This window comes from Nylanderia fulva, unplaced genomic scaffold (assembly GCF_048542155.1).
Source record: "Nylanderia fulva isolate GAGA-0341 unplaced genomic scaffold, ASM4854215v1 Scaffold5, whole genome shotgun sequence".
Taxonomy (NCBI): domain Eukaryota; kingdom Metazoa; phylum Arthropoda; class Insecta; order Hymenoptera; family Formicidae; genus Nylanderia; species Nylanderia fulva.
Window position 1 is genome coordinate 5,940,021 of NW_028190587.1, and position 15,296 is coordinate 5,955,316.

The following is a 15,296-nucleotide window of genomic DNA, read 5'->3' on the forward strand; positions in this document are numbered from 1 at the left end:
TTGAATAAAGGAATCGTAATTTTTCGTGTTTTTATATCGAGAGAAATTTATTTATTATAATTAACTCGAATATTTTTTTCCGCCTGCGAAATATGATGCAATTAATGAAAAATTAATATCATTTATTTTATCTCCTTTTTTTAAGCTTACTCGATGATATAATATATTACAGGATGTATTTAAATAAATGCGAAAAATTTTAGGAAATGATTCCACTTTTCTAAAGAGAGAGGTAGAAATTAAGTTTTTATTTTTTTCCTTAAATTTCAGACACATTAAAAAAATGAAACTTGGTGGATATTCATTAATATTTTTTTATCTTTCTGTATCGTTATAAGAGAATAAAACTAAAAAAAGAAAAAACTGTAACTTCTCAGGGTGGGATATATTTATATAAAAAACTCCCCCTTAATTTGACAAATAATTTCTAAAATGTTTCGCACTTATTTAGCTATACCTCGTATGTCGCGATATCTTTAAGTGAAAAAATAGATCATAATTCGAACAGTCGATACTAATGTGCCGCCATTGACATCAACTCCACGAATTCCTGCGGAGATTTGTGTTAATTGCACTATGAGTGCAACGAAAATCCAGAGAGCTGTTAGCTTCGTAATGTAATTAACGTTACCACACGCGTTATTATGAAACATATATAACGTGTCCGTTGTAAATTAACAAAATCAGCCGTAAATTACAGACGCAAATCGTTTGGCATGATAAAATTATACGCGCGTAATTATATTCATTAATTCAAGTATAATAATCGTGTTAAGTAAACGGCGGAAAAGGTATCGAAGGGGACGCGTGTTCCAATTGCAATGTTGAAATGGCTGCACACATTCACCGTCAGATAATACGCTTCATTAGTAATTAACATATCGAATTAACGTCGCGATTAATTTTAAAAGCTTGCGTTTCCACGTCCATAGAAATTTCATATATGCTAAATAGGGAAAAGGGGATGCAAAGTTGCACGTAATCCTTTCTGGAAGTGCATTATTTAAATGAAATCGCTCGCGCTGTCGTAACTCCGGCTCAACCGAGTAGACATGTCCGTAATCGAACAGACGATGTCGTTAACTATACGCAGTTTCTACAGTATTTGCGTAAAAATAAATGTATTCCAGATCGGAAATAAATCGCACGTTAAAATAAATTATTCTCGAGCTGGAAAAAAAGATAAATACACTTTTTATTTATATTTTTCAGGGTTGGATAAGTTAATAATTTTTTTCAAACTAAGAAGTTAAAGTTAATTGCTTATATAAAATTAATTTAGTTAAGTCAAAAGTTGCGTGAACAAAAAATTAACTCAGTTAACTGAAGTGTAATCAAAAATTAATTTTTAAAAACATTATTTATATTAAATTAGAATTTTGTTTGTTAATTCTTTTGAAATTTATAACAACAAATTACAAAGAAATTTTGATTTTTATATAGAAATACATTTTTTGATAATTACAATTGATGACAAATGAACGTAAAAATTAATAAGTTATTAACTTTTTTAACTTTTAACTATAATTATTAAATTTTAAATTTTAACTATAATTACCTAGTTATTATCTAATCCTGATATTTTTTTATTAAATATTTATATATTTTTTTATAAAAGATGATGCGCGTTGCGAGAAATATATTTATATATATTCGTTGTACTCTTTTATCAATTGTACGGTGAATTTAATTTATACAATCAGCGATTTGCGATGAATGAAAATGGACGATTTGTCTTTCGCAGGAATTTCGAATACGAGGCGGGAGATTACAGCCGGCGAGTTCGTTTCGTGATGGCACACGATCCGAATCAACTTGTCCTTCACGTGGCGGGTTATGGCGAATTGAACATTAAACCGGAAAGCGGAAGCGGCGGATTGCTGGGAAGCTCGAGCAGTTTAGCCCCACCCGGAGGTTCGCCCGGCCTCATGAGGAGCAAAAGTGATCATCGTCTCGCTTCGCAGTACAGGCAACAAGAGGAGGAACGGCTGGCCAGGAATCGATACGTTCCCGAATACGAGTAACTATTCGCTTGCTTTTACGTCTCTTATTCTAGGCGCTCGAATATCCGGGTATTATTTGTCGTAATAGCGATTGCGTTTCCAATTGCTCTTCTGAAATTGTTGTCGTAAACTGTTTGCTTGTCGCGGAATCCGGTTTATCGTGTTACATCTGTAATATAATATATATTTTATATATCTATATATTTTTTATTTATTTATTTATAAAGTAATTTCGAGAAAAATTATATGTGACAGTATATTATTTGTTATTTATTTCTTTATTATACTTTATGTGCATTCTCGCCGCAATAGGTTACAAATGTTCTTTGATATTATAGTAATAACATCGATTTATAAAATGGTTCAAATCTTTCTGAAAGCAATATTTGTCACACGCTTCATAAAGCTTGAAAAATACCGAAATGTCAGTCGGGAAAGAAAATCTTTCGACATGATATAAAACTGCTTCGGAAAAGCTATTTATATAAACCTCGACTTCTTCAGACCAACAGCAATCTAACTCGATTAGAAAAAACGTCTGGACGGCGAAACTATTTCTTTCGCCATTTATCAATGAAATCAATTTACCCTCTCTCCGTCAAGTCGGAGTTAAAAACAGCGGGACAGTTAAAGGAGACAAGAAACGTCCTTGGATCGTTAGAGTAAAGATCCGAGAGATCGTTACTCCTTAATTTACGGCGCCAAGATTCAGTCTGTTTTTGAAATGATAAATCAGTTGCGTCGCGAAAATTTGCAGTCTTATTTACGAGGCGAAATGTATCACGCGTCGCGTATATTTTCTGTATATGAGATGATTGTGAATAATTTGCTGTCAAGTGTCGTCCAATTGCAGTCGTCTTGTTAAAGCGCGATTGATATATATTTTTCTTCTACTTCAACTCAGCTGTATGAGAGTATAAAAAAACATACGAATATTTTAATATTTATTCGGTATAAAAATATAACAAATTAAATTGATAATATCGAAAATCGTAGCTTCTCTTCGAAGCTTTCTCTACGAAGTCCTAGATATTGAAACGTATGAATATTCCATTCGCGTAGCAAGATTAACGGTACAGATGTGCCATTAGATTGGGACGCAACGAGATGATTGGTAGGTACGTGCCTATTGCTTGCAAGTCCAGCACAGAAACACGTTTAATATATGTACTTTGTACTTCAAATATATTTAAACCAATCGAGTCTTTTATTTTCTTCATTTTTAAAACGAGAGTTGATACAATTTTATTAAACATAATAATTGCAACAATATTTTTACACACATATATACTAATAATAATTTATAAATCATTTTTTGTGATTTATAAAAAATAATTTAAAATATAATTATATTATTTTTCGAATTATAATTTTTATATCTCACGATACATATATTAAATAATTTTCATAAGCGCAAAAGTATTTGCGACTATTGTAACTCTAATTATATGTGATAAACAATGTAGGCAAAAGTATTTTAATTACTGCATTTCAACGATATTTAGAATATATCTCGATATAAAATAATAATTTCAATTGATAGCCACAGTATAAAAAGCTTTGAGAGATAAAATAAAATTGTAATTAATATTTATTTCATAAAATAATTGTGCGTGAAAAATAATCACGAAACTCATATAATCCAATATTAAATTCTTTTACACATTTTACATTTTTTTTACATACTTTACATGATTTAAATATATTTTAACATAACAACAATTTATTTAAGAAAACCGGATATTTTCTGAATATCTTACATGCATATATTCCAAGTTAAATTATAAATACTCGTGCTTAGGCATTCGCTCATTTTCATCTTTCTCTCTCTCTCTCTCTCTCTCTCTCTCTTCTCTTTTCTATTCCGACTCAAAGGTACCTTTAGCTCGGAATAGGCGCATCGGGTTTAATTGCTGCCTGTTTCGTGCAATGCCAGTCGTTAAAGGCCATCTCGTCAGTTCGTTTTATTAAGCGGCCTCGTCAAAATGTAAATTAAATGCTTTAGATACGTGCGAGTACGTATTTTTTAGTAATTAACGCTTGTGAGAGCTGCAAAGACCTACTTCACATGCGGAAATGTCCCAATGCCGTTTATATATATTTCGTTTGTTGCATAATTACGTGAAAATCGCGATCGCATTTTGCGCGATTATTATTATAAAGAAAATACAATTATCCATGTCGTCTCGTCAATTTGTCGAGCGTCCTTGAATTTAGATATCGTTGAATTGTAAATGCATTTCCGTGCGATGCATTTTTTATCGCGCGCGGAACGTGCGCATACCGCGATGTTTATTTTTGACACTTGCCTTGTGATATTCGAGCAAAAATTTCGCTTTATTCGTGCTTTTTTTTTTGCAATACGCTTCTGAAAAGCGCGCATGTTCATTCTCTCTTTTTTTTTTTTTTTTTTTTTTTTTTTGCGTGGCGTGAAAAGCCGAAATATACAAATGCCCGTCATCGTCGTCGCAATTTCTGGCGCGTGTTCTTGCCAGCGTTTTGGAGCGTGACGATGCCTGATATCATATCATGGAAATATAGCTAAATAGTCACGTGCTTAAAATCGATAATATTTCATGATATTATAAATAGTGTGAATGCAGATAGACGGATTAAAACGTAAAAAAAGAAAAAAGAAAAAATTCTACGTGCAACGCACACGTGTACATTTTACCCATAAACATTTTATAATTGTAGCAAATAAAGAGGATTATATATTCATCACTGCGCGGAAAAAGATTTGGAATTTATGTAAAAATGTATATTCAATTACATTTCTATTTAGTCTCTTTTCTCTCTTCTCTCTCGATGAAATAATAATAATAATAATAATAATAATAATTTATTATTTAAATTTAATAACCTCTGTTATTCAGCTTTTTATAAATTTCGTTATAATACGTTTTAATGTTTGTTCTACAAATTTTACAGAAAATAATGTTTTAATATAATAAAATATAAATTATCGTCTAAATTTTTTTTAATGTAATATATATCGTAGAAATAATTATTTTACCATAAAGGTAGAAACAAATGCAGATAGATTTTTGTGTAAAACTGCAAGATATCGACTTCTTTAATGACATCTCTTGAATTTGAAAGTGATTAATTCTTCAAGCTCGCATTTAATTTATTTCCATTCGTTTCGGACTTGATTCAGATTTTCTTGCAATTTATAATATCTATATTTTCTTCCAATCTTTTTGCATAGAACATTTTGTGGAATGAGATATTGCAATTCCTCCGATGGATTACTGATACAAACTGACTTCGATTAAAAGACTATATTTTCTAATTTTTCCATGATTTTTAATACAAACATTATTACATTATTAGATATATAATAAGAAAAATACAATACACAAAGTTTCTGAATTGTGTTAGAATTTTTATTATATAATACAGTACAGAGATTTTTTATTAGACAATAAATGAAAATATATTATATTCATTTTTTTACTAAATTGATTGAAACATGTAGATACATTTTAGTATTATTATTTCTTATAGTTTAAATTAATTGAATATCTGGCTAAAATTTTAATTTTTTTTGTAAACACTATAGTGTATTTTCCATTATTAAACGTTGTTAAAATATTAGTACAAATAAAATATTGATACATATTAAATGTCGGATTTTAAAATAAAAATAAAACAATCATATATTTTTTTCAAAGAAAATTTATTTAATCAAAATAACAACCATTAGTTTCGATATACTTTTATCAACGACTTTCAAGTGAATAAAAATCCCTTTTTTGAAAAATTTACAGGTTTTAAATTAATAAATTCTATGATTGCATATTTTTTACCGACTTTTTATTTCGAAATATTTTTTCTTTTAAAAAATAATTAAAATTTAAATATCTGAAAAAATAAAAATGAGTGAAAGCAAGTTTGATCAGTATAAAGAATGCTGTAAAATTTCATATTTCAATTTGCTTAATGTTTCGATAGCTATTTTTTAAATAAGCGGACACACGTTATCATGAAGAAGAATTGTCTAACATCTATTAAACAATAACTATTTGTCAAGTTTTTCACTTTTTTAATCGTAGCAAAAGATAGCATCAAAAAAGCTCACATGTGACTTATTTTTAAGGGACAAATCTCTGAAATAAAATTTCATAAAATCAATACTGTATAAATCATTCATTAGCAGTACCTTTACAAAGCCTTGATATTACAAGTAATTTTAGCTGCATTATTTCCTAGTTTAAACTCATATAAAAATTCCAATCAGCTTAAAAACTCATTATAATAATCAAAAGATAAATACAACAATTGACAATAATACAATTATAGATTAAATAATTAATAAACATATAATGTCTTATTATTAGACAAGATGGTAAATAAATATTGCCAAAATAAATTTTAAAAACCAAAAATCAACATATGCATCAACCAAATAATTATTACACGTACATCTTTTTATCAGAATGGAATATTAACGTAACGTTGTTCCTGAGCGCATGCTTTGGGTGCATGATATTTAAAGGGTTAAAAGATAAGATGAAAATTTCGTGAGCGCTTGAAGGAAATATCGGAGAAAATGATATGGGGGTGGAAGATAGAGATCCCCTAATATCATTTCGTCCTGTCACCGGCAATCCTCCTGAACGTCCTCTCGAATCGAACTGAGATAATCTGACTATAAAGCAGGACGCGTCTCAGCATACGTATAGAGCTTGTCATTGGTCTCTTGTCATAATTTCAAGTGACATATATCAGAGACACGTGTTCTTGTGTGCGAGATCTTCTCGCGAGAATAATAACTTATTATTCGTCTTTAGAGAGAGAAGAGAAGACGTTCTTTTTATATTCGTGCACATGATCCAAGTTGATATCTATGTCTGACCTTCGACTGACTTGATCTACTTATCGTCTCTAATAAGAATAATCAATATACATCAAACATTTCAATTTTTTCTCATATTTGTAAGGTTACATGATATTATAGTAATATTTATCAAAAATTTATTAATTGTTTATTTTGTTAGTAGATATATTAATTAGACAATTTCAAAAACTGGCCAGGTAATAAATGTAGTAACATATTCTAGAGATAACGTACATAAAAATATTATATAAAAATATATAAATAAAAAATATTATAAAATATATTATAAAAAATATATAAATAAAAAATATATAAAAATAATAAAAACTAGATTAAAACAGATGGTTAGAAAAAAATGTAAACTCGATAGGAAGAGGCAATTTCTGTCGTATAAAACGCGAACATATTCGCACAATATAAAAATTAATAATAATTTTCAATGTTGGAAATAGGTACGTTATTTTTTAATTAATAGGCATATGCAATAATTATTATGCATAATATATAGATGCATGAGTCTATTTTAAATATTTTCAACTTATGTGAGAAAACATGTTCAGTGTACATAATACACATTAGATTGTAGAAAGAAACAACAATATATGTATGTTTTTTTAATTATATATATATATATATATATATATAATCCAATTAATACAATATTAAAAATAAAATAAAATAAATCTAAGTACAAATGCTTCAAGTAATATAATAATACACGATAAATGTCCAAAATTTTAAAAATATAATTATATAAATTTAATTAAGAAATAACAATTACGTGTTCGGTCCAAAAAAAATCAGCTTTACTCTATTCATACGATTTCTCGAATAAACGGATTAATCGGAGAAATCGGCGAATTCTCCAGATTAGAGCGAATCAGTTTCCCTCGACGGCAATCTAATTGATCGACGTCGGCTTTTGTGTGTCGGCAGGTACGAAGCGCCGGAGTACGAGGTACCCAGGAACAAGTCGAGATACAGGAGCCGATTCATGCGACATCGGGACGGCGACGACTCCGACGGCGACTCGAGATCGACGGTGAGATTCACGTCGGCGGCGCCGCAGGAGCCGTCGTCCGGGCTGCGCGAACGTGTTCTGGACACGGAGGACGCTGCGCGTGGTCCCCTGTCCGGTATATTTCGGCTGACAGACTCGCCGCGGGTCATGAAGAAGCTGCAGGAGTGCGAGCGAGCAGGCAAGAGGAAGAAGGAGGAGCCGATCAGTCAGTCTCAGCAGCCCCAACCACCCAAGCCCCAGGTTAGAATAGCACGCTTCTCTGAGAGCCCGCACACGTGGCCTTATTCGAAGTTAAAGTGGATTGAATGCATAATTTTGTGTCGGGGAATTTGGATTCGAGGAACGCAATAATTTGTCAGGTGAAAGATTTCGTTGATTTTCAGATTCGAAACTCGATCCACTTTAGCTTCCCGAACATGTCATTAACTTGAAAGTGTCTGTTGGTGCATAATATTATCCTGGAAAATATACTTGAACGTGATAATATTGTATAGAAGCAAGGAGAGGATACAGATTTAATCAAATTAGTATTATATATATTGATCGAATTATATAGCAACGAGAGAAGTTAATTGCTATTTAATTTTGATCGAAGAAGTAATATAACAAAAGCAGTTTTGCATGAATCGTATTTGAAATGCAGTGATTTGTTAACAAGAGTTTGATTATAATGTATATAATTGCTGTATTTGGTAAGTATATATTTCTACATATTTCTCTATTTTTATGGTAATTAATTTATTTGTCACGCGAGTTGGATATAAGCGGTCAAGATTTATCTGGTAATATAAACATTTTATACCTGTAATATTGGAAAATTCTCCACACAATATATTAATATCGGTGCAAAATATAACTTTTTGCATAAAAAAAATGTTTCATACTTTGAATGAATATATGTATGTATACACATATACAGCTCGGGCCGTTAAATAAAAATTCAATATAGATTGAGAGCATAAGCCAGATATATTTGCCACATGAATGTATTTTCATGTAATATATGAGTTCTATGCGAGGACTCTCTTTCAGTTCCTACACATAAGCCTTCTTACATTACATCGCTCAGTTCTTATATTGGGGTATCGATCTGTTGCCTTCTGAATATGTTCAATTTTTATAAAGATACGCCATTATAATATGAATTTTGCATGTGTATGTGTGTGTGTGAGAGAGAAACGTTCTCATCCCTCGCCATTTCGGTAATAATACGTGTTCGGCCCTCCAAAAAAATCGCTACAAAATTATCAAGCAAAATAATTCGCCTTAATCGAAAGAATTTATTGAAACAGTGTTGTGCTTAAATGATATTAAAATTAGCTAGATAAAGATGAGATAAAATATTTAGATAAAAGATAAAGTTATATGGCGAATCATTTAGATAATTTATAATACTGCTTAAAATAATTAAAAATCTGTATTCATATTTTTATTTATAAATTTTTATCGCTTGCTGTTCAAGTTCTTTTATTTAAATATTTATCTGTGCTATGATATATCTAAACCAAAATTATCTGAAAATTATTCTACATAATTTAATAAAGACAATACTTTTTTCATCTAAGATGCAGATATAGATATAATACATATTTTTATTATCTAAATAAAGATAAGACGACACCAAAGTTTCATCTAGATGATCATCTATATAATTTTATTTGGATACCAGCAAACACTGGCTTGAAAAGAGACACTCTCTCGCTAAATGCGTCATCGTTACGTAATGACGAGTTGATAAAAATTCGCATCAATGAAAGCGTATCGATCGGCAAACAATTTGCCATCGGGACATTCGTGTGTTTTTTTTTTACCGATGTCACACATGGTTTTACCACTGATCCATTTGTTTTTTCCCCTCGGCGTTCATATTTTAAATGTTGATGCACCACGGCGCTCAGTTGATTGAATCGAACAATGGTGCGATCGTCTAGCATCTATATGCAAACCTACCTGATCGATGTAAATTTTTTTCGCGCCGAAAAATATATTGTACAATCCATACGTACAAAACGGAGAGAAAGAGGGAGATAGATAGATAGAGAGAGAGAGAGAGCGTATCAGTGAATTTAATCGCTGTTCTCTGCTTATCGACACGCCGTACATCATTCCAGCGTCGCATCAATATTTAAACGACTAGACGTCGATGATACAGTTAATTTATAGCCATGAATTTGATCGTTGTGCAGTCGGCCTTGCATGCATTTTCACAAAACACTCGAAATAAAAAGCACTCGTAGTATATTATTGAAATTTCATTACACGGATGCCGATAATATATATCCATCCGGGAAACATTCAAGTCTTTACATATGACAAAGAAAATGTTTCATCCGGCATAAATTTTTTATCGCAATTTATTCATTTAGAAGAGTAAAAATTTGTGGAAAAATATATTACGATTAATATTGCTCTGAGAAAAAAAGGTAATGATCTTTCCGATTCACAAATCTTGATCGCAAACTAATATAACGAATGAAATAATTAATCAATTAATTAAGAACACGATGTAAATGGTCGTTCGTGAGTTTGACGACATCGTATTTATTTTTGACAGTGATGAACCTCCGCACTTTCGCGCACACGGGAAACCCTTATTATGGCAGGAGAAAATAAACGGATGGACACACGAACTCTCGACGCTGACGGCCGGTGCAACGAACGAAAATTTGTTCGATGTTGCGCATCCCATTGTTCGGATGATAGCGGCTGGTGTGTTTAACAAGCTCAATAAACGTACAAACACAAATGTCGGCCCGTTATACAACGCGGACCGTCATCTTAATCTATTACGATGATTTAAATCGAGTGCTGTACACGTCACTTTTACGAATTGCGATTGACAAAGTGCTAATTATTAATTGAATTATATAGCGTTTACTTGCTACGACTTTACATATACTAGCAGAGTGTATATAGATAGCTGGAAGATACATATATAGGAGAAAAAGTAATATATATATATCGAGTAAGTGTAATTAAAAAAAGAATTAAAACAATATATATATATATTGTATTTTGTATGAACTACTGCGAATGTGGAGATAATACAATAATTTTACACTTTTCATTACGTGTCATCATTAATACGCTATCCATTTAATTCCGCAATTGCACGCACCTCTATTTACGCGGGCGCATCTCCCCTTTCCTTCCCATTTTCCCGCGTAATCTCCGCACCGATTCACGTATTCGCCACCTGTCGCGTATAATGTCGCATTTAAATGCACGTGCGGAATATATCCCGATAAATCGCGCGACGCATCGTATATAGGGTTGCCAGCGCGAAGGGATACCACCGACACTCGTAAAGCCCGGGTACGTGGAGAAAGGATGCGTCTAGGATATTAGAGACGTGAAAAAATTTCACGACGGAATAAATGATCTTTTGATTCGCGCAGGTACAAGTGAGAAAGGTACCGACCGCGATGGCGAGACAGACCAGCGAGGACGACGAGATCTCCAGGATCAAGAAGCAGAACAAGACGGCGGCGGCCGTCCACGCCGAGACGGTGGAGGAGAGGCAGCCGACGTCGACGCCGGTTCCGGTTCACCCGCCGCCGCCGAGGGAACTTCCGGAACCCGAGGAACAGCCGGTCAGGAGATCCGCTATCGCCAGGTGAGCACGAAACTGTTAAATTTAATGAAAAGGCTTTTCATAAAATTTTTTGTATTACACGTGCAAGCAAAGTGGCACTTTGTGTGCGTGTTTTCTGTGCGGAAAACGGCCGATTTCCCACGCCGCCATTTGGGCGACGCGGTGAGTGAATAAGCCGCATTCAAAGTCATTGCCTACGGCTGAGCCACGTTCAAAGTCATTGTCCACGGCTGAAGCCGTAGGCAATGTATTGAACACGGCTATTCCCGCACCGTGTGGGCCGCAAGATGGCGGCGTGCGATCGGCCACCTCGCGCACAGAAAACGCGCACAAAGCCAGTTTGCCTGAACTTGTAATACAAAATAGTATGTGTATCACGTGCGGATTGACAATTGTTCACTCGTGTGGGATGGTCGCACTCGTTTTCGGCTCGTGCGTCCATCTCCCGCACTCGTGACCAATTGTCAACTTTCCGCACTTGATACACAATATACTATTCATAATTGCTTTTGTTGAGCTTTACAATATTTGTTTGATTTATATTCTTTATTTCATAATTAAAATGTTTTATAATTTGCGACTTGACAACTGTTACTAATTGCGTAGGGTTAACATATTTTATTGCCGTCCGTTTTTATATCTATTCTATTATTTATATGTCACAATTCTTTGTTCCACATATTGGATAAGAATAGGGATTTTACCGCTTTTATTTGCGTATTTTTAATTGTTCTTTATTTTATATATATATTAATTTTATGATTTTATATTATGATCATTATCCATGTTATTATTGTATTGAAGAAGACTGTAGTACAGTCGAAACGTTTGCGGTTTTTAATGTTTATAAGTTTAAAATAAATAAATAAAACACCTTAAGATTTATTGCTCGTTTAGTTGGCCTAAATATCAATTTATGTTTTAATTAATTTGTTTAATTTATACGAGCTTTCCAATTTTGATTTTATGAAAAGGAAAAGGCGGCAACAATTAAGAATCAATTAATATTACTTAATTATTTAATTCATTGTTTATCAGAAAAAAATTATGTCACTTAATTAATCAGTAATCAAAGTCAGAAGGTATATTAATTAATTAATATGACTTGATTATTTAATTAATTATTTGTCAGAAAAAAATAATTATTCTTATTTATTTGATTAATGAAAGTTGAAAGTCTTTTGATTACTTGAGTAATCAATGTCGAAAGTTATTTGATTATACACAGAAAGAAGCTCTTAAAAATATAATTCTCTTGTGACAGTACTCTTTTATCAAAGTTGTCATCTGTCAGACGATTGAATTTCGAGAATTTTAAAATTTGATTACTCTAATCAAATAATTTTCGACTTTGATTACTGATTAATTAAATAATCAGATAATTTGAGTAATCAAAGCTGAAAATATTATTAAAAATAATCGATGATGGCGATTCCTGGGTAGCGGACTGATCAAGGACTTAGTGTCCTACTTCAATTTTTTATTACAAAAGTTAGCAGATAAAGATAGCAGGGAGTTGTGAAGCAGCGAGAGAGAAAGAAAGTATAGGTACATTATTCGCTCTTGAGAGAAAAAGTTGCGACATAAAATTCCTATAAAATATGTAATTGCGTAATAACGACGAATTAATTACGACTGAATTCATAATTCACCGATTAAATATGTGAAATAACATTAACATCCCCGATGAGAAAAATTCAAGATTATCATTTCCAAATCGTGTATCGAGTGCCGATTTAAAGACCGAATGAATACCTTTGGCAAGAAGATCCCAATGAGATTACCTACACTCGCTCGCCGAAAAGGGCCATGTATCAAGATGATAAATTAACACGGGATCCCCCGAAGGGACGAAAGACCAAAGGCGTGTTTGCTCGCGCGGATATTAATCACTACGGGCGGTAACCGCGAGATTTGCAGCCAGCTCTCTCTTGCTCCTTGGCCCCGTGTTATATCGGACTTAAGCGACGAGTTCGTGCCGTGACGTTGTTACCGGGCAAACAAGTAACTCGGACGAGTTCTCCATTCTCCGTTATTAACGTGCTTGTTTGTAATATCGCTCGCTCTCTCTCTCTCTCCCTCGAGTAGGAGAACTTCGGTGGAAACTCACGCTCCGCCCGCGGCCAGAAGCGCCTCATCGGACTCGAGCACCGGCTCCGAGAGTTCGGCCGGCTCGGGGATACGCAACACGGGCGCGCCGTTCACGGCCGAGGAGATGAAGCAGAAGTACCTGTCGAGGACGCCGCCGACCAGCGCGTCGACCGTCGTGCCGCCGGCGCCGGCTGTCACTTCTCCGACAACCAGGGAGCCGTCAAACGCCACCGCTCCGGTACCGAGAGCGCCCTTTCAGAGCCGTTTTTTAGGCGCAGGTGTGTATATATTGGGTTTTTTTTTTTTTTTAGGAAGCATGACGCGTAGCCTGAAGCCTGTATGCATAAATTAGTTTCCTTTTTTTATTTGACAGAAAGAGGCGAGATTTTGTTATACGCGATAATTTGTCGCTGTTAATTATTTAATTAATTGAATATTGTATTAATTAACTTTTAACGCGATGAGAATTGTGCACTAGATGGTTTTTTTTTCTAAAATTTTTCTCAGAAAAATAAGAAGGAATATAATGCAGTGGGTAGTAATTTAATATTCTGATAGAAAAAGGGGACATCTTTATTTATACGGGTTAATTTGTTGCTGTTAATTTAATTAATTAAATATTATATTAATTAAACGCGATAAAGATTGCTTGCACTGGACGGCTTTCTCCTCTAAAATTTTTCTCTCTAGAAAAATAAGAAGGAATACTGCAATGGGTAGCAATTTAATATTCTGACAGAAAAAGGGGAGATCCTTTTTATACGTGATACTTTGTTGCTGTTAATTTAATTAATTAAATATTATAGTAATTGAACGCGATAAGGATTGCTGGCACTAGACAGGTTTTTCCCTCTAAAATTTCTCTCGGAAAAATTGGAAGAAATAATGCAATCAGTAGTAATTGAATACTCAGCCCCCTTTTATAGCAGCTAGAAGCCGCTCTATCCGCTGCACGTTCCAATTTTCCAGATTGTGCGCCTATTATCTATTGTTTATACGAAGTGGATCACGAAAGCACGTTCTCTGCTCTGCTTTCGAACAGCGAGCACCTGCCTAGCGCCTCTATTGTGTTTCTCAGCATCTCCGACAAGCGTGAAAATTGAATGCATGAATGAACAAAATTGCTGTTTCCTTATCTCTATTTTGGATGACTTAATTTCAAGCGCAGGGAGAACCTTTTTTCAAAAAAGTATCAAACTTAAAAAAAACATGAGATTACATTTAATTAATTTCTATAATAATGATATAATATTTCTTTTTTAATTGCTGCTCTCCAATATCAATTTAATTGGTTCGTTGGTGGTTTCATTTAATGAATTAAACGCGTATAGATGCTCCTTTATGATAAACGGTGCTTAAAAACTTTTAAAATTATCCAGATAAAAATGAGATGAAAATATGTAAATTTATATAATAAAATGATTTTGAATTTAATTTAATTTAATTATATTTTCAAAATTGCTTATGTGAACATAGTTATAAAAAAAATGTAAATTGTAAAAGGGATATGCTTAAGTTTTACTACTTAAGTATTTTTATGTACTATGACTCTACAATAAATTATTTGAATATTATTCTAAATAATTTAATAATGATAACACTTTTTTCATATAAGACGTAGATATAGAATAATATTATTCTTATTATCTATATAAAACGATAAAATCAAAATTTTATCTAGATGATCTATATAATTTTATTTGGAGAACAGCAAACACCGACGATAAATTATTCTCAGAAAGA

General features: G+C 32.8%; 1 protein-coding gene across 5 annotated transcripts in view; it reads left to right on the forward strand.

Moving 5' to 3' along the window:
• Positions 1-15,296, forward strand: part of tn (tripartite motif containing protein thin) — a 149,735-nt gene that overhangs the window by 109,415 nt on the left and 25,024 nt on the right. For all 5 annotated transcript variants that reach the window (XM_029316636.2, XM_029316631.2, XM_029316632.2 and 2 more), the window contains 4 exons: positions 1,745-2,020; positions 7,783-8,107; positions 11,266-11,483; positions 13,551-13,831. In XM_029316636.2, coding sequence (XP_029172469.2) covers positions 1,745-2,020; positions 7,783-8,107; positions 11,266-11,483; positions 13,551-13,831 — 1,100 coding nt within the window. The remainder of the gene's footprint in view (positions 1-1,744; positions 2,021-7,782; positions 8,108-11,265; positions 11,484-13,550; positions 13,832-15,296) is intronic.